Source organism: Rhinolophus ferrumequinum, chromosome 16, assembly GCF_004115265.2.
Source record: "Rhinolophus ferrumequinum isolate MPI-CBG mRhiFer1 chromosome 16, mRhiFer1_v1.p, whole genome shotgun sequence".
Lineage (NCBI taxonomy): Eukaryota > Metazoa > Chordata > Mammalia > Chiroptera > Rhinolophidae > Rhinolophus > Rhinolophus ferrumequinum.
In genome coordinates, this window is record NC_046299.1 from 36,286,714 (window position 1) to 36,313,731 (window position 27,018).

At 33.5% G+C, this 27,018-nt stretch overlaps 1 protein-coding gene across 1 annotated transcript in view; it reads right to left on the bottom strand.

The window, feature by feature from the left end:
- Positions 1 to 27,018, bottom strand: part of PCDH15 (protocadherin related 15) — a 714,179-nt gene that overhangs the window by 125,359 nt on the left and 561,802 nt on the right. The window contains exon 23 of the mRNA XM_033131356.1: positions 18,736 to 18,852. Within this exon, the coding sequence (XP_032987247.1) occupies positions 18,736 to 18,852 (117 nt within the window). The remainder of the gene's footprint in view (positions 1 to 18,735; positions 18,853 to 27,018) is intronic.

Sequence of the window (27,018 nt, forward strand, 5' to 3'; positions counted from 1 at the left end):
GACTCTGGGTGGTGAGCACACAATGTGATATATAAATGATGTATTATAGAATTGTATACTTGAAACCTGTGCAATTTTACTAACCATCATCACGTCAATAAATTTAATTAAATATATATATTTAAAAGGAGAAAAAGAAATCTTTATTTCTTTAGGATAACTCAATCTGAATATATGAAGTAGTTTTACTATGTGTTACCTTAAATTATTTATGTGAAAGAATAAATTAACGGTTGCCTTGACCATCTGCTCTTCCAATTCCCTTTGATTTTATAAATCTCACCTTCTGCCCTAAGCACCATATCTGCTTAATATTTAATCTTCTGAAACAATTATAATTTATTTTATTTTATTATACATATTTGAACTCTGTGAAACTCAGAGTAATAAAGTGTGGAGGATTGTGGTAAAGTGGAGGGATGGGTATGGAAGTGAAGGAAATAAAAAATATTCACCATCTGCTCTGTGCTGTTTACCATGCTCATTTTTTTTAATAAATAAATTAAGCCTCACAACAATCCTTTAGAATAACATTACTGATGATGATAATGATAATAGTAAAATAATGATAGCTAACATCTGTTGAATACTCATTATATGCAAGAACCTTACTAAAGATGAGACATGTATATTCTGCCACCCATTGTTTAGTTCATGAACTTGAGGCTTACTGAAGCTTAAATAATGTTGAGGTATTCCGGATATAATCCAAGATAAGTTGAAATATCAAACAAAAATATTATTTTTAAAGAAAGAAATTAATACTTGATAATTTTAAAAAGGAGACTATAATGAGGACAGTTAAAATTTGTTGGATGCCCTCACTTATATTAGAGTTTAGATTGGTTATGTTTTGAATTATATAAGGTGACATTAGGGTGGACACTATAATCTTTTCTGTGCTGAATGCCTGTACATAGTTTAAGCCAGTCCCAGGATTCAAGTGAAAAAAAACTGAGGCACAGAGACAGTATGTGGTAGAGCTAGTTGGACTTCAAACCCTGACAATATATTACACAATTAAACTCTTCAGAGAAGAACACCTCTATTTGGCATTCTGATGAACAAGTAAGGACACTGCCCCCATAGGCTGTTGATTCAGTTGGACTTAGTGATACTTTGATGCAAGAATGGTTCTGAGAACATTGTTCTTTATATTGTTGATCTTCTTCATTACTGTGCTTGAATGTAATTTGTTGTTCATGTTGGTTCCTGAATCACATTTGGCTATAGGACCCACATGTTAGCCTTCAGGACTTGTCTAATTCCCTAATTATTATCTGTAACTCCATTTTTTTTTGTCCATACAGTACACATTCCCGTTGATCACTACCTCCTTGAACATTTGCTTTATTTACCTCTTCTGCCTTTCCTTCTTCCTATCTGGCTGCTCTGTTTTCAAATGCTTTGCTTGTTCCCGCTTCTCCTGGAGTATTCCAAGGTTCTATCACAGGCCCTTCAATCTTTTCCAGCTCTACTCAAAGCCTCTAAAACCTCTTCTAGTCCCATCCCTTTAGATACCTTCTATTTATTCATAACTCCAAAGTTTACATTTCTGGCTAAACTCTCATCATTTAAACTCCAAAATATTACACAGAGTTATAGACTTGTTTTCAACATAGACCTGTTTTCAACTCAAAATACCCCAAACCAGAATCTGGATTTCCTCTCTCAAACTTGTACCTCTATCACTGTAGGTCAACGGCCCCACCTTTTACCAAGTTGGTCTCTTTCAAAGCCTAGAGGTGATCATTGATCCCTTCTCTTTCTCTCCCACTCCACAACCAAATTATCATCAAGTCCTGCCAATTCCTCAATAAAAGCATGTCCTAATGTATGTCTAGCTCACTTCTCATATCCTCCCTCCACCTAGAGTATCACCCCTTATCTGCAATTCAACTTTCTGCAGCTATGATTACCTTCAGTCAACCAAGATCTGGAAATATGAATGGAAAATTCCAGAAATAAAGTATTCATACATTTTAAATTGCACACCATTTTGTGTAGTGTGATAAAATTTCATGCCATCCAACTTCGTCCTGCCCAGAGCCTTAATCATCCCTTTGTTCAGTGTATCCATTGTGTATGCTGTCTACCCATTAGTCACTTAGTAACCATATCAGTTATCAGATCAACTGTCTGGTATTGCAGTGCTTGTGTTCAAGTAACCATTATTTTTTCAAAAAATTAGGGAATACAATCTTCAGATGTAATACAGCATTAAAGTCACCTGTATGATCGTTAAAGGAATATAACCTCTGCAGCAACACTTCGATGCGTTAAAAAATAAATAAATAAAATATAACAACTTCTGATTACAATATTCTTCCAAAATATTTTTGGAAAAAAAAAATCTTTAACAATCAAGGATCCCCAACCATCGACAGTGTCTGCTCTTGACATCCAATGATGGACACTGTCATGGCTCCATGATCCAGGATCATCCTAAACTTATGATCCTGCTATTCACATAATGTCAGAAGGTCAGTTGCAGCCTAATGCTATGTCACAATGCCTGTGACCTTCACCTCACTTCATCTCAGCATGTAGGCATCTTACCATCTCATGTCATTACAAGAAGTGTGGGTACAATAGAATAAGATATTTTGAGAAACAGGACCCACATTCACATTACTGTTATTATATTATATTGCTGTGATTGTTCTATTTCATTATTAGTTATTATTGTTAATCTCTTACTGTGGCTGATTTATAAATTAAACTTTATCATAGGCATGTATGTATCTATAGAAAAAAACACATAGGAGATATATATATATATATATATATATATATATATATATATATATATATATATATATATATACAGGGTTTGTAACTCTCTGTGCTTTTAGGCATCCACTGGAGGTCTTGGAATGTATCCCCACAGATAAGGGAGAATGGGGAGGGCGCTCTATCCTTGAAGTGACACAAGTGATTATACTTTTATTCTATTAAAGTGTTAAAAATGTAAACCATCTCACAAACTCTGATTAAATTCCCAATTATTTTTCCTCACACACAACAATTAAATCCAACTCCTTACTGGGAGGGGGAGGGGAGAGCTATCAGATCCTGAAAACATCTGGTTTCTGCCTACCTAACTTCATTTTGCTCATTTCTCTTTTACTACATTGTCCTCGTTCCTACCTCCTTGTCTTCACCTTATTGTTATCACACTCTTTCCCAGATTTTCAGCTACAAAATATACCCTCCCTCCTCTTCCCCAGGCACTCTCTAAATTGTCAATCTAATTTATGTTTCTTCAGCAACTCTACATGAAATCATAACATATATTCTATCTGTTTATTTCTTTCTCCCACATAAGACTAAAAGCTAACAAGAGTAGAGTCTCAATGTAAACACCTTGAATGATACCGGACCCATATAGGCACCCGTGGAGTATTTGAATGAATGCATGACTTAGTGAATAAATAACCATGTGTCAAAGATGCCCAGATGCTCCAACTGATATTAAAATATAAACATATTTCAAGATTTTTGGAAATATCAAACACTGGAAAATCTTGAGAGAATGCTAGGATTCAAAAGAATAAAACAAATTATCTGATTGGTTTAGGTCACCATCAAGGAAAACAAAGACTTTAGATATCTACCTAGTGTAATCCATATAAATTTATTCTTTAGTTCAACTAGCCAAATTATAATGTCTCTTCCTTAGCACAGACATTTTAATCTCATGAAAGAAAATTTATTTTGCCATTTGAGGCAATGTAAAATTTCAAAGAGAGTATGTACAATAGACTTTGATCCAACATAACTTAAGGGAAATTTGTAGGTATTCTCATACTATATATCGAATATCACATAAAAAAAGAACACTACTTAAACAATTTCAAAATTTTTGCTCCATATACTTGGCCACTATGAAGAGGCATGATCAAATAAAAAACAGGAATAATTAACCAAGGCATAAACATTAATTAAATAGGAAAGTGATTAAATCATCTGCAGAGAAACTATTTTTAGCAGGCAGTGAGGGCAGAGATGGAGTTTCCTATCATTATTCCTTTTGAAGTCTTTTGAAGAGTATATACAAGTTTTTTTCTTTAAAATCTTATGGAAAAATGAGGATATGTGAGAGCATAGCATAATGACTTTTTTGAAGCCTCTTCATTTATCATGACAGCTATTTCCATAAATCCAGCCGACCTCATCTATTGGAGCAAGTGTTACTTCAGATAACCATGATTTTAAAAGACTAATGAGGTGGTGGTAGAGCAATCTGTCTTAATGTCAACTTCCATTCACCAAAACATCCTTTGATATTTTTCCTGAATTTTCAAATTAGTGATACACTCTTTTTTAGAAAAATGTATTTCCCTAAACAAAATGTTCAAAACGGATCCATGATATCACTGGAAGCTTAATCATTAAAAGGATGCTATAAACCATGACTTGACATCAGATATGACAATTGAAATTAATGATAATTTTGAACAAATCCCAAAAGACTTTTCGTTTGCCATTAGACAAAATGTATTTGAACTGGCTAAAAAACAACAACAAAAAATTAAAACTAGTGTTATAGAACTAAATCATAAGACATTTATTTCATATGAAAAAGAAATTTAAAAAGAAAAAAGAAATTTAAAAACTTCAAAATATTTGCAATTGATTATTTTATAAATTATGTATTCCCTAATTCCCATCTTGCTCATATATTTTATAGTACCAGGGTTAATTCTAGGTAACACTCATTTTATGTGAGATACATTCATTCATCTGTTCATTCATTTAACACATTTGCTGACCGGAAACTGCTGAATTCTGAAGAGTACAAAATGAAGAAATTCACAGTGGAGTGGGAAAGATTGAGTTCATCTCACATCCCCTCTTTCCTGATTTTCATTAAAAATAATTCAACTATATTGGCTTATAAAACAAAAAGCTCACTCTTACCCCAGCACTTTCCCATTTGTCGTTTACTCTGCCTAAAACATTCCTGCATGGCTAGTTCCTTCTAACATTCAGGTCTCAAATGACACCTCCACTGTACATATCCATCTACATATCACTGTGAGTCAATATTTTTTTTTATAGTATGTATCTTTATCGGAATTCATGTGGTGTATTCATTTGTTTATGGGTTTGCATCTCTGTTCGTTGACTGTGAGCTACTATGAACCGGTGGTTTTTTTTTGTTTGTTTTTTGGCTTGCTATTATTTAAGAAGTCAATAATTTGTTAAGTGAATGCTTAAAATATAACACGATCAATGATTACCATATGTGTATCCTGAGCTGCTAGGATGCACAATTCTTGGCGGCATCATTTACATAGTTATAATGGGGATTGTTATGTGCATTATTCCCCGTATAGTTGAAAATGTATACAACTCAGGTTCCTATTTGCAGTAACTACAGGTACATTTTTTGAGAGCAGAAAGGACGTAAGAATGACATCAGTGAGTTTTATTAAGGGAGGAGGTTTCACAAAAGAGATAATAATAGAACCTATGAAAACATAGTTCTGAAAACGTGGAAGATTGGTGGAGAATAAATATTCTTTCAAAAAGATTCCTGAGTACAGTATTGGAGAAATGAAACCATCCATCATCATGAAATTTATTCTTTTCCTCTTCCTCCTTCCTTTCCCCCTCTCCTCTTCCTTCCTTTTTTTCCTGGGTTGGCTGAATGTAAAACACTACCTATATCTTCCCTACTCTCAGCTTCTGTCCTTATATTCTGTGTTACTTCCTATTATTGTTAACACATTCTGATGCTAAGCCATCCTTTAAAATAATGACATAATCCTGTGGATCTTTCTAATAAATGAATCCTCACATGATCTATATTAATAAAATATAGATGATATTTTCTTATACTAACTACACTGCACAATATATTAAATCTTAGTTACACAGTGGGTTAACTTGTTGAACGATACTGAAATTTCTGAGAAATGTTTTTGGTGATTGCAAGAATCGTAGCTACAAAGGTAAGGTCTATGTGGTTTAGAGGACCTCTAAAAATTTACTTAACTCAGAATGTGGTTAAATTGTTGGCAATTTTTTATTTAAAAACCACCAATATCTATTTGTTTATAGATACCCACTCATAACTATTCATATTCATCTCTCTCTGTTGATAAGCAACAGTGAAAAAGAAATGCTTCTGTACTTATGGGCCTCATATTTAGTCAGATGGGGAAGATAAAAGGTACACTGATAAACACAATTATCTACTAACATTTCTGATAAAGCCATAAAGGAGAAGCATGGGTGTACTAAATGAAGGTGCTAGAACCAGAGTATAGATCTACAAATTTATAGTCAAGTGGACTTTACACCCATGTAGACATTTACATATGAAAACGTGATGTGCCTTAAAATATTTTGATTTATAGATAGTGTAACAATTGTGTTATATTTGGGGTCGGAACTGGTATATCATTTGAGTATTAAATGAACAAACTAAAATTTAATATATGTGTCAAGATTTTGAGCACTGTATTTTAAACTCTGGGAGATAAAAGTAGATATGTAACATTATTAAGTGACATAAAGATGCCTATTTAAAAAAAATATCCTGCAAAATTTTTGGTAAGAAGTTTATTAAAATATGCACATATTAATTTGGGGGGATTGCAAAGACCCTATTAACATGGCATTTTCATGAAAACTTTATTCTCAAATTTTATAATGCCATAGATGACAAAAGTTACTTCATGTGTCCAATGCACTGATGTCCTAAAGTGCACAAACGATGAGGATACAAGCACTGTTCCAAACCAAAGACAAAGTTAGGCATGTTCGCTACCGCCCCGAAAGCAAGATTGAGGAGGAGGAAATATTAACTAAAATCCATTGGCCTGACATTAGCTAAGTGTTTTCATTCTTCATTAAATGCAAGCACCAATCCAATGAAGTGGTCTTATTATTCTTATATGGAAATGAGGTTTAAAGAAATTTAGTAACTTCTTTTTGCAACTTAAAGGATTATGTGTACAATATCAGTTTTCCTAGTTAAATACAAACACCAACACTAGTGACATTAGTCAACAGCTTTAAGGGACTCTGGGGATGTTTGCCAACCCTAATAGCATCCAGGAAGGACATGATTTATGACATCTATTAAATGAATTAATTGGTATTTTTGTTCATGTATTATTAAGCTTCTTTCCAGATATAATTTGGGATAGTATGTGACTTATTTAAATATTGTGTGGTTTCCAAAATATGAAACGCATCATTTCAACTTTGTGACATTCTCTTATCTACTAAAACTGATATGTGTAAAACTCAGTAAATATTAGTACAAGACAATACTGCTGGAATAGTAATTTATTCAGTATATATAGTAATATTGTGATATACTAATATTCTGAGCCTGGAAAGTTTTCTAGATGACGGGAACATGACAGACAAAGAATATTCTGTCATGATGGTGCTTACGTTAGTTTTTTTGTTTTTTTTAAGCCAAAATGTAACATATTTCTATACAATAACAAGGTGGGTATAACTATTATAGCAGAATAAATGTAAATTTATTACAAAAATATAACCTTGAGATTTCAATTTTTTTTTTTTTACTATTCAGTACATTTTACTTTTGATTTCCATTTGTATAGTGAGTGTTAAACACAGTATGTTTTGACTTAATGATGGTGCGAATGTAATTAATTACATTACAGTTAATTGGAGTTCTGTATGAAAGATGTTCTAACCTTGCAAACATATGGAATTTCAATGAGATTATAATGGACCAAAAATAATAAATTCTTAATATCAGGGGATATCTTGACTTAGTCATTTTTCTTAAATACATAATTACCAAGAAATTACCTACTCAGATCCATGTAATTTTCTTCATAATAATGTCAATCACATTATGTCTGGAAATACTAAACCTATTATTATCATTACTTGCAAACATTAAGTAATTTGTTTCCAAGTACACAAAGATTTTTCTTCCTGATGTGGTTTCCAAAATTCTTTCTCCCGACATCTTTGAAAGCAACTAATCTGATTTATTTTGTAACAGCATAATTCACCAAAGCTCCCAAATATAAATTAGCATCAGGGAGTACTATAAAGTGGTTTGGTTGCTTTTTGCACTCATAAGACTTAGTCATTTTTTTTTTTTTCCTTTTCAGTGGATTTAACTGAATGCCATGGTATCCTTAAAAGAGACTAGGAAAAACTGCAGATCCAACTCTCTATGTAACCGCTGAGATCAGATGCTTTTCTTTCTTTTTCTCCTCAATCCTGCTTTTTAACACCTGAAGTGCCTATTGTATTTCAAAAACATAGTGGGCCAACTCTCTTATAGAGAAGCTCCTTATGCAATATGTAACTGATTTAATATATTGCCTGCATATAATTCAGTTTCCACAGACATTACATTAACATAACTATTAACAATCTTAAGAAATATTTGCTTCAAGATTATTTACCACTAACTCTTTTTGGAAATACATTTTTCAAAGGCTAACATAATTCAATCCCCTAAAGACATTGAACAACAACATATTCCTATAAAATTTCTTCATTTAGATATGTTTTTTTAAATGTATAAAGATAACAGAGGGAACACATTCAACTTCCCTCATCATAACTAACTCATAAAACCAAAAATAGCAATGAATCTGAACTAGCGCCAGTAGTCCCCTCTGCCTAAAACCCTCCCATTTTTCTGAGGATGAAACAAGACAGAGTGACACTGTCTTCATGGCCACTGTACTCCATAAGCTCTGACTCATTTACCCCTCCAGCCTTCAGACAAACTGCCTCCTTTTGGTTTTCGAAACTTAGTTTTCTTCCTCCTCCTTGAGGGCCTCAATTCTTCTGCCATTCCACTTTACCTTGGAAACATCTCCTTATCTTTCAGATCTCAGCTCTGAGTATTTCTTCCATTAACTTCCCTGCCTTAACAGACAAAATCAGGCTCCCTCTTGTCTGGTTTTACAGCACCTTAAGGATTTATTTCTTAGACCTTGCCACAGTTTGTTTTTTTAATTTATGTGATTGATTTCTGATTAATTGTTACCTCTTAATGTTTGAAATTCTAAGGCAGGAAACATGAACATTTTAATCCTTAATACTTAATGTAGTACCCTTAACCGATATAGGATATGCACACATGTAATAAATATTAAGAGCTTTTTATTTTGTTTGGACCACAGGGGCAGAGATTTGAGTTAAATAGAATCCATAATTTATGGAACGTTGTCATCGATGGATCTCTGCTAGGCATATTTACTCCTCATTTCTTATCTTAATTTATCCTCACTCACTCCTACCTCCTTTTCCATCAAAGGTAACCATTTGAATGCATTTAAGGAGTATCTTTCAACTGGATTGCTGTGGTATGTTGCATTATTTTTAATAAATATCCATTCTGTTTTCCTCTACTCCCCAAAGATTTTGGGCTTGGCCATGTGACTTGCTTTGGTCAGCGGAATGTGAGGGACTCTGACACACAACCAGAAGTTTTACAGGTGATCCTGTGCTTAGGCAAGTTCTCTTTTGATCCCACTCTTCACTGTGTGAAGAGCAGGCCTGATTAGTCATGTGTCCCTGAAGGAGGAGGCATGTGGAGTAGACATGAGCTTAACCTCCAGCCTAAAGCCAAAGCCTGCCTACCCAGCTGCTTCAGAGGCCCTTGATTACAAATATAAATCTTTGTTATAATGAACTAGTGATGTTTTGGTATTGTTTACTATGCATCATTTGAGTAGGAAAACATAATTGATGTTACTGTGTGCACTTTTATTTTTTTTAAACTTTATGTAATGGTATTATTTTCTTTTTCTTACTAGTTTTACTGAGCATTGGGTTGTGACATTTCAGTCCTGTTGTTATGTGTTCATAAAATCCTACTGTAAAGTATTTCATAGGATACTTCATACTTAATAATGATCACACCTATATGGGAATCTCTGATGTGATAGGCAGTCCCCAATATAACTGATAATCCTGACACTAAACTTTTCCTGAATGCCACCACACACACACACACACACACACACACACACACACACACACCTGCATTCTTGATTTGCTGGACCTCTGACCTTTATAGGTTTTCCCAGAACACAGAAGAAAAGGACAAAAAGAAGGTAATAGTATGCAAACAATAAACATAGAGGACATATATCAGAGACTCAACATATGAAAAAGATCTTAGAAAACAAACAAACGATAAATAGTATTTATTAAGTACTGACTATATAGCAGGCACCAACCATTCCACATAAATTATATCATGTAATTCTCACATAAATCCTACAAAGTAAGAACTATTTTTTTTCCCATTGTGGGATGAACACTTAACATGAAACCTATCCTCTTAACATATTGTTAAGTGTACAATACAGTATTGTTAACTACAGGCTTAATGTTGAAGAGCAAATCTCTAGAATAATATCCAAAAAATAATAATAATCTGACTAAAAAATGGATGAAAAATTTGAATAAAGATTTCTCCAAAGAAGACATACCAAATGGCCAACAGGTATATGAAATGATGCTCAACATCATTAATCATCAGGAAACTGCCAATCAAAAACACAATGAGACATTGCCTCATCCTGTTAAAATGGCTAATATCAAAAAAAAAAAAAAAAAAAAAGAAAAAAGGTAGCAAATGGTAGTTTGGATGTGGAGAAATTCTAACCCTCATTCCAATTGTTGGTAGGAATGTAAAATGGTATAGCCACTATGGAAAACAGTATGAAGGTCCCTCAGAAGAATTAAACATTGAACTGATATATGATCCAACAACCCTACTTCTAGGACTATATACAAAATAATTGAGATCAGGATCTCAAAGAGATATTTCCACTTCCATGCTCATTGAAGCAACATTCACAACAGCTAGGGTGAGGAAATAACTTAAATGTCCGTCAGTGGAGAAGTAGATAAAGCAAATGTGACATATACATACAATAGAATATTTTCCAGCCTTACAAAGAGAATAAACTTCTGCCGTTTGAGACAATATGGATGAAACTTGAGTTCATATTATGCTAAGTGAAACAAGCCAGTCATAAAAGGAAAAAGACTGTATGATTCCCCTTATATGAGGTATCTAAAATTATCAAATTCATAGAAGCAAAGCGCAGGATTGTGGTTTCTGGGGAAGGGGCAAATGGAAAGTTGCTGTTCAAGGAGTACAAAGTTTCAGTTACATTATCTTTTTTAATTGCATTTTACAAATATAAGAACTGAGGGACAGACTGACTAAGTGAATTGCCCAAGGTTACAAGGCTAGTCACTAAGAACTTTAGGAGTTGAAACCAGACAATCTCACTTTAGAGCCCTTACTCTTGAAGCCACTTAAAACTTTCTTGGGCTGGTGAACTATATAGGGTTGTGGATAGAAAGAGGGCATCATATACCAGACAATTAATACTGAGAAGAAAATATCTAAGTATATACTAGTAAAAACGTTTAATATTAAGAATAGAGAATCTTACAAAAAAGGCAGAAAGAAAAAAATCCTAAAAATTAAGAAAATTAATATAGCTTCATAAATCTACAATGATAAATACTGACAAATACTGGAAACACATATACAAGTATATAATTTTAAAGGGCAAAAATTTGAAACCAAGACTCTAATAGTCTGTCAAGGTTTATGTTATATGTATAAGCAAAAGAAAATTTCCTGAGTTCATATCAGAACTCATAAGGTATATATCATTCTAAAAAAACTGTAAGGCATATATGGGTAAACCAAGAGATGCAACAAAATGAAGAACTTAAAAATGTACGAGTCAGAATATAAAAGGAATGGCATAAATCATATATAGGCTAGAAATAAGTATAAGTAGTTGTAAATATGTCCTGGAAATATAACTATAATGTTATAAATAGTATTTACAGAGAATGCACATAAATCATTTTCCAAAGAAAATGTAATAAAAATAAACTGATAGGATCACAAACAAAAATTGACATACACATAAAAATCATACCCCAAAATAACTCAGACACATGGAAACTAAAATGGCAAGCGAGCTGCAGGACAGGCCAACTTAACATGAAGGGTACCCATGAGTTTCTAATCAATAGAACTATGGTCTTTTACTTAGCTTGATTGCATTCTTCTTGCTATGTCTGTAAAAAAAATAATAATAATCCGTTACCATTTAATTTATCTCCTGCATTGAAATTTTCTTTCTTTTTTTTTTTTCATCTGAACCTCATTGCTAGCAGATTTTTCTTCTGTCTTCTGAGTCTTTCTCTGGCTCTTTCCACTCTCCACTCCTGGCCCAGCCTCGAAAAGCCATAACCTAAAGATTTATTTCCAAGTTTCTCTCTTATCTATTATAATATATTTTCTCCCTTGAAAAATGTATTTACTCTCATAGCTTCACCTGTTATTCAGGTGGCTCTTATTCCAAATTTTTTTTCCCATGTTTTTACTCCCATATTTTCTGGCTGATCCATCCCTGGCCCTCTCCATGCAGCTGGATCATCAGGGCATCAGATCAAAGCAGCTGTGGCCACATGATATCTGTTTCAGGTCTTCTTCATGGTACACTGATCTATATGCAAGAGAATTTCGGCCTCATACTGCCATCTTCCATCAATTTCCTTTCAGCACTAAGTGTTATATACTCCTATGATGAACCTATAACCCTGGGCAAGAGGAAAGTTCCCTGCCAGCCCTGGCATTATGGTTCCTGGATAGATCTAGTGAGTATTACTCTTTCATCAGCTATGTCCTGACTTAGTTCTCTCAGCCTGCATGCCCAGGAGAGAGAATTGGACAACTTTATCATTCTGTAGATAGTTGCACTTAGATGTTTTGAAATCATTTATAATTTAATTGGTCCTAATTTAATCTCATCATTTTCTCCTTAAAATAGCTTTCTTTTCTACCTACCTTATTTCTATCAACAAATATCATAAATATCATTATCACTCCAGCTAGAAACTCTCGATTGTGTGTTCTGTTTCTAATCTTCAACCTCCTGCCCAATCACTATTAATTTTTCCATTTCAATGACTTTTAAGCATTTCCATTTACACCATTTCCATTGTCCATCTTGTCTTTTTCATACTTAAAGGAAAGCAATAGCTGCTAACCCATCTCCTGGTTTTCATTTATTATCTCACCCAAGAAGGACTGCATATCACAGGGAATTAATTCTTCTACTACGTAGATTTGATTTTGTCATTGCCCTGTTTATAAGTCATTAACAAGCTTCCATTTTCTGTATAATAAAATGGGTTTCATAAAACCCTATCTTACACATGTCTTATCCCCAAATGTCTCTGAAGACAGCCCTAATGTATTTTTTTAATAGTTAATGTTTACTGAATCATACATAGTTCAAATCATATTACACAAATTCATGAACATCAAATAAATGTTTTTGACCCTACAATATTTGGATACATTTCCTCTGCCAGTTTCTTCTACCTTGACTTAAATGAAATCTCTACATTTTTAAAAGTTGAATTCCTGTCCATAGCAGGCTCTGACTACAACAGACACATTCATTTCTTCGTTATCAGAATAACTATAACATTTCTTGGCACCTTTCATACACTCTATCATGGCTTTATCTCTGTCTCTATCTTGTCATATTTTTATTTATGAAGTCCACAATAAATGCTTTTTGATTGATTGATTTATTCAGTAAATATTATGAAGTGTCTATATTGTGCCAGGTGCATGTTTGCTTGTAGACTACAGCCTAAGTATAGCTATCATTCAAGGAAATGGAATAACTGTGAAGTAGATAACAACAAGACCAACAGTTACCATGGTCAGGCTTTGAGAGTATGAAGGCATGAATCCAGCTCATGAGAAGCCAAGATACTGTTTCAAAGCATCCGTTCCCATTTTCTTTGGCCAGAAATTCAAAATAAAGCACATCATTTATGTTGCAATCTATCACTTTACCTCCAGTAAGCATGGCGGTTTCTTAATTGGAAGAGCAACATTTACATCGGAAACAGTTAAATATAATATTAATTTCAAGTAATGTAAATAATATAATTGTTGAAAGAAATCTATATGCTACAAAAAGGAAAGAAAATGACACAGATCCTTAAAACTCTTAGATAAGCCTTTTCTAGACATTTATCATGTATAAACTTGCTCATAAAACCTTCCCTTTTGTACTCATTTACACTTTCAAATCTAATTATAACCCATTGTCATTTTTATAGATCAAGTCCCAACTGGTTTATGGTGCACTTCCTAATTAAGGATCTGTGACCAAAGGGACTAAGGCTGGGGCTACATTGGCTCCATTTTCACAAGCTGACATGCATTATGAAAACAGTTCTCGATTATGTCTGTAACAGCTTTGATGTGAAGGAAAAAATCAACCCAGAAACAAAAAACATTGAGCCGTGTACATTCCCTTGACATGCTCCAGATTCAGCAAATATGGTTAATAGGCACTGATCTTTAAATCCAGAGTTTCTGCAACATTGCTAGCAATAACCTAAATCAATACAGCATAATGACCAAGCCGGTGGTGGTGAGTGATGAAAAATAGATCTGTGGAGATATCAATAAAATATGATACAGGACAGCTATATTATCTGGAGATAAAAATACAATCTTATAAAATCTCTGGCCCTGAATAGTTTTAACTATTGCACACAAAACAAGAAGCAAAACATAAAAATGATTGTTGCTTTCATTCTACTGTTTTGTCCTCTGCTAATAGATTGCAAACAAATACCTTTTTGTAAAGTTAAGCATTTTGATATCATTATGATTATGTGACTTTATTTGGTGACATCACATTTTAATAAAACACAAAATATGCATCATAAAAAAACTATCTTTTTTAATCTCTAGCGATCAACAAAACTGCCCTTGAATGATTGAGAAGGGTGTTAAATCCACCTGTGAGAACACTTTAAAAGTAAATTCTTGGGTAGCTTCTCTAAACTCTGAAAGGCTAGTATAACTATCAGAATCTCAACAGAGGGAGAAACAATACCTCACATTTGCAATTATTGTCCCTTTATAAAAATATTCTCTAAAAATAGTATAGTTAGAATACTCACTGATTTTTAAGCCAGTTACTATTGGAAACTTATAAGACCTTTTTATGGAGCATATGTATTTCATAAATCAACATTAAAGCCTAGAAAAAGAAGTCTTTGATGTCTAATAGTTCTTATATTATTATATGCAAATAAAATGTTTTTTAAAATTGTTAATATTAAACATGTTCAAATTACTGCTTTAATGCTTCACTTCAGACAAGAATCTTACAAATTCCTAAAATGCATGAAATAGAAAGAATGGTACGACCAGGAAAAGGCAATCCTGCATGGGTCCCTAATACTTTCTTGGAAATGAACAAAATGTAAACTTCATTTATTTACTCCAATTTTTCCATGTTGATGTGATCACAAAAGACACTATTCTGTCAGGCATTTACTCTGCCCACAAAGAGAACTCTTGAATAATGGGGTTTGACCAGTAGCTTCAGAAAGACTAAATACAGAGGGTGCCAAAAAATGTATACACATTTTAAGAAAGAAAAAAAAATTGTATTAATATATACTGATAACAAAAGATGAATACAAGTCACGTTTGACTTCTGCAATTACAAGAGGTGCTCAAAGTGGTTACCATCAGCGTCCTTTTGATTACAGCAAACTACTGCTTGAGCAACGTTGACCCAAGTATTAACAACACTTAAAATGTATACACATTATTTTGGCACCCATGGTAATATGCAACAAATACTTGCAGTTTTGTGTTTTATGACAGTTTAGAATGAGAAGTCTCTGGTGAGCAAAAGAAAAAGTTTAGCAAATTTTAATATCCAAAATGCCCAGTCATTTGCTATGTGTATCTCTGGTGAACTACATAATGCCAGTGCTGTCACAAAAGCAAGTCAGAGAATAAAAGTCCTAACAGCTTTAATTTAGTGGGGAAAAAAAAAATCCTGGAAGATTTTTCTGTCTCCCTGTAGAGAACTTTAGTTTTGCACGGCATGCATTTTATAATTCTTAATTTATATTCAGCAACAATGCTCTCTCAGCTTTAAGACCTTACCCAGTTTCTCTATCTGATACTTCACAAGATTTTGTCGTTGCTATTTTCTTGTTTAAAATGGGTGTGGCCAACCTCTGGAAATGAAATTGTTATTGATGAATTATACCAATACATACTATTGGAGGGCGTAGACGCTGTGCTAAGCATTATATATATGCATCACCCCATTTAAATTTCACAGCCCTCGAATGGCTAATCTGAGGCTTAGAGACATTAAAAAATTTCCCAGGGTCACAAATAACTAAATATCTGAAGAACTGACAATTTATCAATTCTGAATAGCATAGAAGTAACTGTTTACATATTCATTTATTCAATTATTCAACAAATCCTAACAGACTACTAAGTACCATGTAGCGTTAGATATGGGGATACAAACTGGAAGTTTTCATTTCTTCCCTCAAGGACATTACTTTCTAGTTTAGCAGAGACATCATTAAATAAATTTAGCATCACCATAGATACTTATAACCCAAGTACTAGAACTGACAGCTCTGAAGGGTAAGAAACGGAAACTATTTTGTTCCATTTAATAAAGTTTTTATAATAGGAACAGAGTAGAAAACATTTGGCAAGCTCATTCAACAAATACTTATTCTGTATTTATGGCACCAACATAAAATAATAAAAGTACAAATCAATCACAATATTTTTGAAAATCTATCTTCAGAAAATTTTTATGGAATTGAACTTTTATTTTGAATTGGTGTAGGTGCAGCCAAATTGGAACTAGGCTAATTTAAGGGACCCAATTTGCAGAAATAATTGGAAAACTGAATGCTAAATGCTAGTTATGCCAAAAGATTGCTAGTGTTTCGAGGATTAAAACTGAGTCTGATATCATATATGCTCACCAACTTAAATAAGCTTGCTCAATATTCCAACTGAATGCCTAGCATCCACCTTTCATCTACTAAAAAGCCAGCATTCGATGTTAAATGCTAAAAACTACTATTGGGAGTGAAGAAACCTAAGAACTTCTTTAAAAGAAATATGGAATTTAGTCCTGGTCAATTTCCATAAAAGAGCTTCAGGGTGTAAAAACAGGGGCTTCTCTCTAAATAATGCAGTTTCTTTACAGACCAGGCAACAGACTAAAACAACTTCTCTCACATCGGTAGAGTGACCTGAGGGTCAAACCATGTACCAAGGTTGTAGGTGTCAAAGGTGAAGTGAGGATTCTGCCATCCACACTAACCTAAGGCTTTGAGGTCTGTCTCACATAGGTGACCAGCAGGCTTACTTTCAGTCTTTCATCATGAATGCTATTAAACTTTACACTATCTTAAATTTTGCATTAATGAAAATTTCTCAGCAATGTGAGCATTTTAAGATGCTGTGTTTGCTTACACTCATTTAGTATAGTGTGTTATAGTTTCGATGTGCAGTTCTGTTTTTCCTCTAAGATTGGAATCCGTTTCCGGAGAGCAAAAACTGGTTGGTACAATGACCATATGGAATTGGTGCTCAAAACACATCTTGAATAGAACTGAATGTGTATTCCTAACATCAAAGTATTTTGTATCTCTGACAGTTTACTTCAAAAGCAGACAAACCACCAACTTCACATTCACCATCTCTATCGGTGTGTTCAAGGCTATGAAATGTTGTCTATCACATTTCCCAAGACGCAATAAATGTTTCAAAGACATTTTAACACTGGAGAAAAGGAGCTTCTGAGTGAAAGGTCATTGCTTTCATGTTAACATTATTACTTTTCAAGACCTTTAGTCACAAAAGACTTTATATGGCTTGTCACAAATGAAGCTAAAAAATGTCATGACTGCCATTCAGCTTCCACTAAATAAACAGCCTTACATAAATACAATTCATATTAGTAATATGAAACAGAACTTTTTAATCACTATAAATTTCAGGTATTTTTCCATTTTATTACTTTTCGAAAATGGTTCATTTAATACTTTAAACATTTTTCTAGACTATATCAGCTACTGACATCTAGTGTGAGCTCACTCCAAGTTAAAAATGTAAATGTTTATTATTTGACTATTATGAGAATACATAATTAAGATTTATAAAGTACTCAAGTTATTTATAAAAAGGATTTTTATATAGCTACTATTACTTCTATATGCTATTTTTAATACTTTAAGAAAAAAATGCCTTACTTCTGCTATAACATTTTAATTGAAAACCCTAAATCTTGAAAGGCAATTTGGGAGCTCTCAAAAGAGGAAAACACGTGGATAATAAAAGCATCTATTAAATATGTTCTAAAAGACATATTGAGATTTTAGTTTACCAAGATTCGTGCACTCAATATAATCATTATGCCATATTTTGATTTAGAATTTGATAACAAAATAGCCACATATGAATAAAATGAAAAATACATAAGGATGAAACCTATCTTGACTAATGTAATCTTACACTTTTCTAAACAAAGAATTCAAATGATACTGATTCCCAATGTAGACAATTCTGACTATATATTTATCATTAGTACTAGATGAATTGGTAAATAGTGCATTTTGAAGTCTCGTAACCCGAAAAGCATACCCCAAATTGTCTAAATGCAATAATAATCATTTGAAATATGATCTGCACCTGTAGTTCAACAGGCACGAGTGCAAAAAATGTATGAGAGTGAACCGAGTGAAGCTCAGAAACCACCTGGGCTGTCTTGGGAACCGGGCCATTCATTTATGCATGTTAAAGGTTTTCCTCACTGCACTTCAGAGCATCAGTCAAGGTCGTCTACTTACAGGAGGGTCTGCGTCTTCAGCATAAACAGTTGTGATAGGTGTACCCTTGGCAGCATCTGGCGCCACTATCCCTTTGTAGATCCGTTTACTAAATACTGGAGGATAGTCATTCATATCCTGTAAAATACAATTAAGAGTTTAGTGCTCGAGTTGAAACCGGGGTAGGCACAGTTACTTGACCGGCTCCATCTCTTCAAGTCAATGAACCCATTTAACCCTGTCAGCTTTCGATCCACTCAGTTCCATTACTCTCACTTCGGAATGGCACCTCAGAGTAAAATGCTAGAGTTCCTATATGATATTAATATTAATATGTGCGATATCAATAGAAGGCCATTCTACTAGAGTAAACAGCCTGTCATCCATCCCACTGCCACCAAATACACCTTTTAAAGACCGGAGGGATGTTTGACATTTCCTCAAAAGATACTTCTACTGGAATGATATATTATTGTAAGAACAAATTTTATAAAAAGTGCCATTCTATGAGGCAAGTGTAGAATTCAGTGTTTTATGTTTGTTTTGTTGTTGCTTTTTAAAAAAGCAATTTAATGTTTCTGTTGTAACTTCAAATTTTTATATATTTAGCATAATGGTATGTTTAGAACATTTTATATGAAATGTGTGAAGTATTCTTTGATTCCATCATACATTTTTACAAAAGTGAAATGATTAAAGGATGTTTTCCCTACAGCACCCTATAATAATGACAGATAGGAGTAGATGTTCTTCTAGACGGAAAACAATGATGATTACTTAAGGAATTTTTTCCAGGTAATTTATACGCATCTTGCTTATTTTCAGAATTCAGTTACATAAGTGCATTTTTATTTATTTAATGTCACTCACTAAACAAATATTTATAACAATCTTCCGATTTTTTATGACCCAGTGCTGGGCACTGGGAATACTGTGGTGACTCGAGGAAAAGACGCCCCATCTTCATGTCACTTTCCTGCTATTTGGCCAGTAAAGATGCTGATTGCACAGATAGGTTAGATACTTTGACTAAATTAAACTATTCATTTTGCAGAGCCAAACTGATAAATCTGGTCCCTTGAGAGCAAGACCATTTTTTTTCCCTCCATAATTTTATCTTTTATGCAGAGTTCAATATTATTTTTTCCCTCAAATGCAAAGTTATTAACAGGGCTGTTTTATATTATTTAAGTTTATATATTTTAAAAATAATCATTACACTTTGCGTTGTTTTGGGTAAGCTGGGTCAAACCTCTTTGAGCCCAAAGTTAAATTTGTGAATTATCTTACGCTCTAGGTCATCTTTTTCTCACTTGCTATTAAACATGAAATAAGAAAATTATTCGACTTAGCCTTTGATATTTGATCTGATACAACAATTTCCAGTACAATGTAAATTGAAAGCACACTAACTGATTATAAACACCTTTATTTGCAAAGAGGTCACAGGGTAATTATCTATTACAATCAAATAGAGCTTATTTAGTGTTCACAGTTGAGTTGATTTCTGAATTTTGAATATGAAAAAAAACCTGCAGACTTTAATAAAAAATAGGTCTTGTACTGTAAGCAAAATTGAAAAATAAAATATATATATATATATATATATATATATATATATATATATATGTATAAAATTTTCTCTGTTTGGACATAAAAGTATTCACAACCTCTTCCATAAAAAAAGAAAAGTCCTTTGCAAATTATGAGCTTTAGAATCTGACCAAGTAAATGAACCCAGGAAGCACTGGTTGTCTCTAATGAAGTCAGTGTCGGGCATTGATGTTGAGTCTGGGTAAATATATAAAACATTTGCATGCACACTATCGCCTTCTCTTTGCAAGAGTGCCAATTATTTTAGTGAGTGAATCCAGGAATGAAAAAGGGAGGAAATCCTCTTGTACCCCTAAATTGTAACTCCTGAAGGTTAGAAACAAATGAGCCCAGCATTTGCAATTTTTCTGTATATAAGATTCCAAAGTCACAAAAATTCAAAATGTTCCCATGAATTTTCTTCCCCAGGGGGCATTTAAAACCTTAATGTTACAAGGCATTTTGATTCTTCAGATAAAAAATAAAAAAGGTACACAATTTTTACTAATGTCAATACAGACAATAACAGTGCTGACTAGAGCGGCCTTTTTTTGCAGAGAAAGTTTTCACTTGATTCACCTTTTCACTGAGTATACAGTGGACGTTTTATAATCTGGTCTCACAAACTAATTAGACACAAACCTAAGACTGTAAAAAATTGAAGACCACTAAAGGATTGATATCCTTTACTTTAGTTTTCTTGCCACTGACAGGATGAAGAATCAATCAGTACAATTACTGTAGCAATGTTTCTTTCTTTTTTTAAAACTTTTTTTTATTAGTTTCAGGTATACAAAACAATGTAATAGTTGGACATTTATCATTTCTATCCCTCACACAGTGACGACCCCCTCCCCCCACCCACTACCCCTCTGACATCGCACACAGCCATTACATTTCCACTGTCTCTATTCCTAATGCTGCACTCTGCTTCTTATAAATATATATACATATATATGTATATATACATGTATATATGTATGTGTGTATATATATGTATATATATATTCCTATTCCTATATATATGTGTGTTCCTATTCCTAATGCTGCACTCCACTTCTTGTAAATATATATGTATGTATATATATACATACATATTTGTGCGTGTGTGTATATATACACATATACATAGTATATCTATTGGGGTTACAATCTTTTATTGTTTTATTGTGCATAAGATGTGCAGCCAATTGTACATAGTTCTCCCACAATGCATTATTTCAGATGAGAAAATTTACTGAAATGTAATGTCAATGAGCATAATCCATAGTTCCATGTATTTATGCTCCAGGGATGTCTAAAGAAAACCCTGCAAATGCTTTCTTATACAGCAAATTAAGGATATACTCCACTCTCCAAAGGCAAGCCCCTTTCTGCTGTCCATCATTCCACTAGAGGGTAGTGTTGGCAAAAGGAAACATTTCCTTTTCTGTTCTCTGGTGAACAGTTTTAAGACCCTTAATTGAAGTTTGCTTTCTGTGGTTATATATCTGTTGGTCTAACCAAAAGTTAGTTTTCATATTTCTACAGTATATTCTGAATGTTGCCATGGTTCTCAACTAGAACACCATGCTCTTCTCAAAAACAAACAAACAAACAAACAAAAAAACCCATATATTTGTTCCCACATATCAAGCAAATAAAACCACACCTGAAGGTACACTTAGCTGCAAGGAAGAAAATATGAGTTTCATTTATACATTTTCTAAATTAGGGTCTAAACTAACCATGGAAATGATTTCTACTTTGGAAGACCACACAGTAGTTTTAAGGAATTTTTATCTATTTATTTATTTATTTATTTATTTATTTATTTATTTATTTATTTATTTGTTTGTTTGTTTTTAATGAGCGTACCTAGACAAATAGGAATTTGCTGGTGAGATTCCAAATTAATGACAGGCTCTCCATAAAAAGTTAAGAGAAAGAGATGACAAATATATATTTTTTTCTTGAACAATGAGTAAAAACTGTTCTGGCTAAATGATTTTTTCCTGATAAAAAATAACTGCCTATACTTGATTATCTTTTTTAAAATGATAAAATTATAGAGAATGCTGCCCTCATTTTAAACTCTCAGGCACGCTTTCTGAGGAGACACACATGCTGTGTGCCAGTGGGTGGAATGACCTCCATTACCACTGTAGGACCGCCCAGAGTTAGCACCAGTGCCCTGCAGAACTTTTCAGCTGCCCTGCCCTCCCAAAGCCCTGAAGGCTATGGAGCTGATAACCTTGTCTTCCTGGACAGACTACACAGTTGATTTCTCCTCTTCCTATTACCAGTTCTGTTTTCCACTATCAGACACCCTCTGTGTGCTGTCCCATTGCTGTTTCTCATATTGTCAGCCTTCCGCTGTTTGTTCCCTCATGGTTTCTCTATTTGTCTTTTTGTCTTTTCGGAACTTCTCGCCCTCTTCTTTTGGTTCTGCACATAGGGTCAAAAAAGGCCCCATATCCAGAAAAACAAATCTTTGTTTTTCTGTTTTGCACGAGGCTCTCTTAAACACAAATCATAAACTTATATCAACTTAGGAGAAAAAACATCAAAACCTGTAGTGCAAACTCCTTTCTTAGTTGCCTAGGTTTGCTTTTTGTTTTATTTATTTCTGAGTTTAGAGCTATGCTGATTTTTTGGGGGGTAGTGTACCCTGGTGTAGAGGTAGTCAAAGTTATGCTTTGTCACAAGTAACAAAATGTACACTCAGTATCACAAATACTGATGGCGCACCTTCTAGGAATTAGGCAGCATTTTAGGTGCTAGGATGGTTACCACCAAGAAAGGCATCGTGCCTGCTGGTACTGAGGTTACAGTTTAGTGTGGAAAGATAAATAAGTAACGTCAAATGTGATACATGTTACAGAGGAGGATATATAAGGATATGAAGAGAGTATATAGCAGGGAGTTGAATTAACTAAATTTAACACAGGATGCATTTCAGTTATCTGATCAACTGCCCCATCACTCATGCACTCTGGCAGATAAAACAGTGTTTCCAAATTGATGGTTAAATTAGAGGAAGATAATACTGTGCAATATTGACAAGCCCACTGATTTAATACATAATTGCTTTCCCATCTAGTTTCCCTGTACGGGAATGGTAATGTGGGGAAAAGGAGTTGATATTTTTTTGGAATTATTTTCCAGACGATGATACTCTAGTCATTTGGGAGAATAAGTCTATATTCTGAGCTAGAATCTCTGAGAAGATTCTCACAGTATCATCCTATTTCAGATTTTTCTCAAAAATGCATAACAGTTGTGTGTGTGCGTGTATAGTTAATTTTTACTGTATATCAGGCATATGTTAGTAGTGTTAAAGTTATCATTTTAATGAACTGGCTTAAATATGTTAGCTATTTTTATTATTATTCCTATTTTAAATATATAAAAACCCTGAAGCTTAGAGAGATAAAGTAGCTCATAGTTATGCAGCTAATAAAGGATAGAGCTATGATTTAAGTCCAGTGTATCAGATCCTAATAGCATTCCAACATTGGAGGTGAGAAAAAGAGAACTGGCAAAGTCATCAGATGATTATATATAAGATGGTTTGAGTAGAATTTTCATAACTGTTAAAATTTCTCTTTCCAAAAATATGTTACATTAAAAAAAAATCTTCCTACTAGTTACAATACTTTCATTTTGCTAGGCTGGTGAGCTTCTAAACATTGCATAATGCTAATCTATTTCCCTAAAGGTAAATTTTACAATTATTCATAAAGCTGTTTTTGTTTGTTTGACAAAAAGAGAATTATAGCAGTTGTATTTGTACTCTTAAAACAACTTGCTCAATACTTAACCTTAGAAATAGTTATTTTCACTAAACCCTAATAACGGTTTTTGTTTGTTTCAAATTGCATTCTTTGAAAAATCAATCCTACCAGAAGGTTTATAAACAAAAAGAATCCCATGATCAATTGTGGGATATGTGGCAAATCACATTTTATGTTCTCAAGAGTCACAATGTGCAATAGTGTATTAAATGTCCCTATATGGAGGCCTATGGCATAGAGATCTGTTTACATTTGTAGAACTTAGTTTTTCCCAAATCCATTCATCTCTGAAATCCATTATATGTGAAACACTGATTACCATCTTGAGGAGCTCGTGCTCTATACATTATAGCCTGAGAGACCCTGAAGACATTGAAGGTTCAAACTAATACTGTTTGGAATATTGCACCACTTTGGTGAATTCAAGTTTTCAGAGACTATATTGAGGATTCCAATATATCAATAGTGCCCCGAATATGTGACCACCAATTTATCAGGGTGAAGATAGTAACTACATCAATGATGGCATTGGGAAATGATGGCAATGTCCAGCAGTAACTGGTATCGACAAGGCTTAGCATTTATTGTCTGCACTGGGAGGAAGTTCAGTTTGGAGACTTGTGGCTGTAGCAAGCCTTGTCTCATTTACCTTGGCTAGCAGGGGAAAATGTGACAATCACTGAAGTTGTAAAAGAACTTAAGCACATACACAAGACAATTTTGTGGTACTCCCAAATATCACTGTGTGATACTTGAGGAGCCATGAGAGAGACCCATTGACCCTTGAAAATATGAATTATTACTGGATAGGAAATACTATTTTTAATTCTGGGCATATACATTTTTATCTGTTTCCTCTAGTATAGTTGTTTATAGGGAATGTGTTACATTTTAGTTATAAAACTCTGGCAGATAAAACAGTGTTTCCAAATTGATAGTTAAATTAGAGGAAGATAATACTGTGCAATATTGACAAGCCCACTGATTTAATACATAATTGCTTTCCCATCTAGTTCCCCTGTATTGGAATGGTAATGTGGGGAAAAGGAGTTGATATTTTTTTGGAATTATTTTCCAGACCATGATACTCTAATCAACTGGGAGAATAAGTCTATATTCTGCGCTAGAATCTCTGAGAATAAGAGTATGCAGATACTTTGAGAAACTATCTGACTCAGCCCTGTGGCATACCCTCCCTGATGTAGCACATTCTTTAAACTTTGTGGTGAATATACTGGGGAAAAATACAATAATAAGAACATAACAGCACAGAGTAGAATTTGAAGACCAGAGTTCAAAACGAGGTTTGGTTAATTTTTTTTTTTTTGTCTTTGTTTTTCTTTCTGTTTTTTTTCCCCAGGTCAATCAATTCCAAGGGAAAAATCAGCAAGTTGTAAAAAATAATGATCAATATTTTAGACCATACTCTTACAAGCTGGAGGAAATATGCTTCAAATCTTCAAATGTCCAGAATTTCTTATTTGTTTGAATCCTGGACTAGCACCTGGTCAAACAATGGCTTCTCTGACCAAATCAAACCCAGGACTCTACAAATACTGTCACCATAGAGCATTGGTGGCACATCCCCACCCACCACATTTCTATGGTTTGGCAAATGCCATCTTCACACTGGATATTGAGTTTCTATCTAGAAAAGCTAGTACACATTCTATGGGTGAGAATATTTCGTTTCTTCCTGAAGAAGGACACCCTTCCGAAAGATGACAATGCTAGTTCCATCTTCTAAGACTCTTCGTATTCCCCACCAACCTTGTCCTTTCACTTCTGATCTTTCCACCTATTTCTGCCTACTCCCACATCCTGACCCTCAAAGACAGGCAAACACAACCTGGGGTGAGTCCGTCTCCTTCCTTCACAGACGTGTCTCTCTCACTCTTTTTCTTACCGCTGTGCAGCCTTACTATCTGAAATTACCATAAGCAAAATGACTTGTCATCTTTTTATCTTGGATAAATCCTTTACACTTCTTTTTAATGCTGCACAATATTATATATCTGTTAACACATTTCAACTTTTCTGGCTTGTATTCAGCTTTTGGCTAGCTATAGAAAACAGACCTTTTCTTTCTGTGTATCTATTATATTATATATTACAACTCAGTTTGTAAGGGCAGATTTTTCCCAAAATTTTACATTTTAAACTGTTTATACATTTATTTTTTATTTTCCAGAGATTTATCTGTATCATCAAATTTATTATCACAGATTCAATAATAGATATTCAATTACTGTACAATAAAAAAGTCTTGCTTTATCAATGTTCTACAAAACAACTTTGCAACAAAAACACATATCATTTGTATGATCATCATTGGTTTTGTTTTAGAGTCTTAAAATTTGACACTAAGAAAGCTGTTTGAAGGTGTCTGTCAGAAAATTCTATTTTCTTTCTACTGTGAAAATACTTTTCTTTCCAAAATTTGCTTTAATTTTCCCATTCTTACTCTAATTTTAAATGAGTTTGCAACTGATAAATCATTTTTTCTTCTTTACAAAAGAAATTATATTTTTTCTTCTTTTCAAAGAGAGATCTTCAAGATCTTTTCCTGTGGTGACTGTTTTAGTAGAAATATCTCTTAACAAATATAATGCAATTATGTTATCAGCAAAACAGCTTGTCAGTACTGCAAGTAAACAGACCGATAGCAGAAAATTTGCAAGCTTAGGAAAGATCTACATATGTGGAGAAATGAGAATTGTATTCCATTTCCTTTTCAAAACAAACAAGTGTGATATTTTTAAGGGCTTCAATAGTATACAAGAGAATTTTAAAGTTCTCTTTGTGATATTCTTAACCTGAGCTAAGAGAAAAAAAAAATCAAGTGTTGGCCTGTATTAGCGGAACTATTCTACAAATTTTATTATGCTTATATCACTTGAAAAAAAATGTGATATTGATATTGTAACAGCTATAT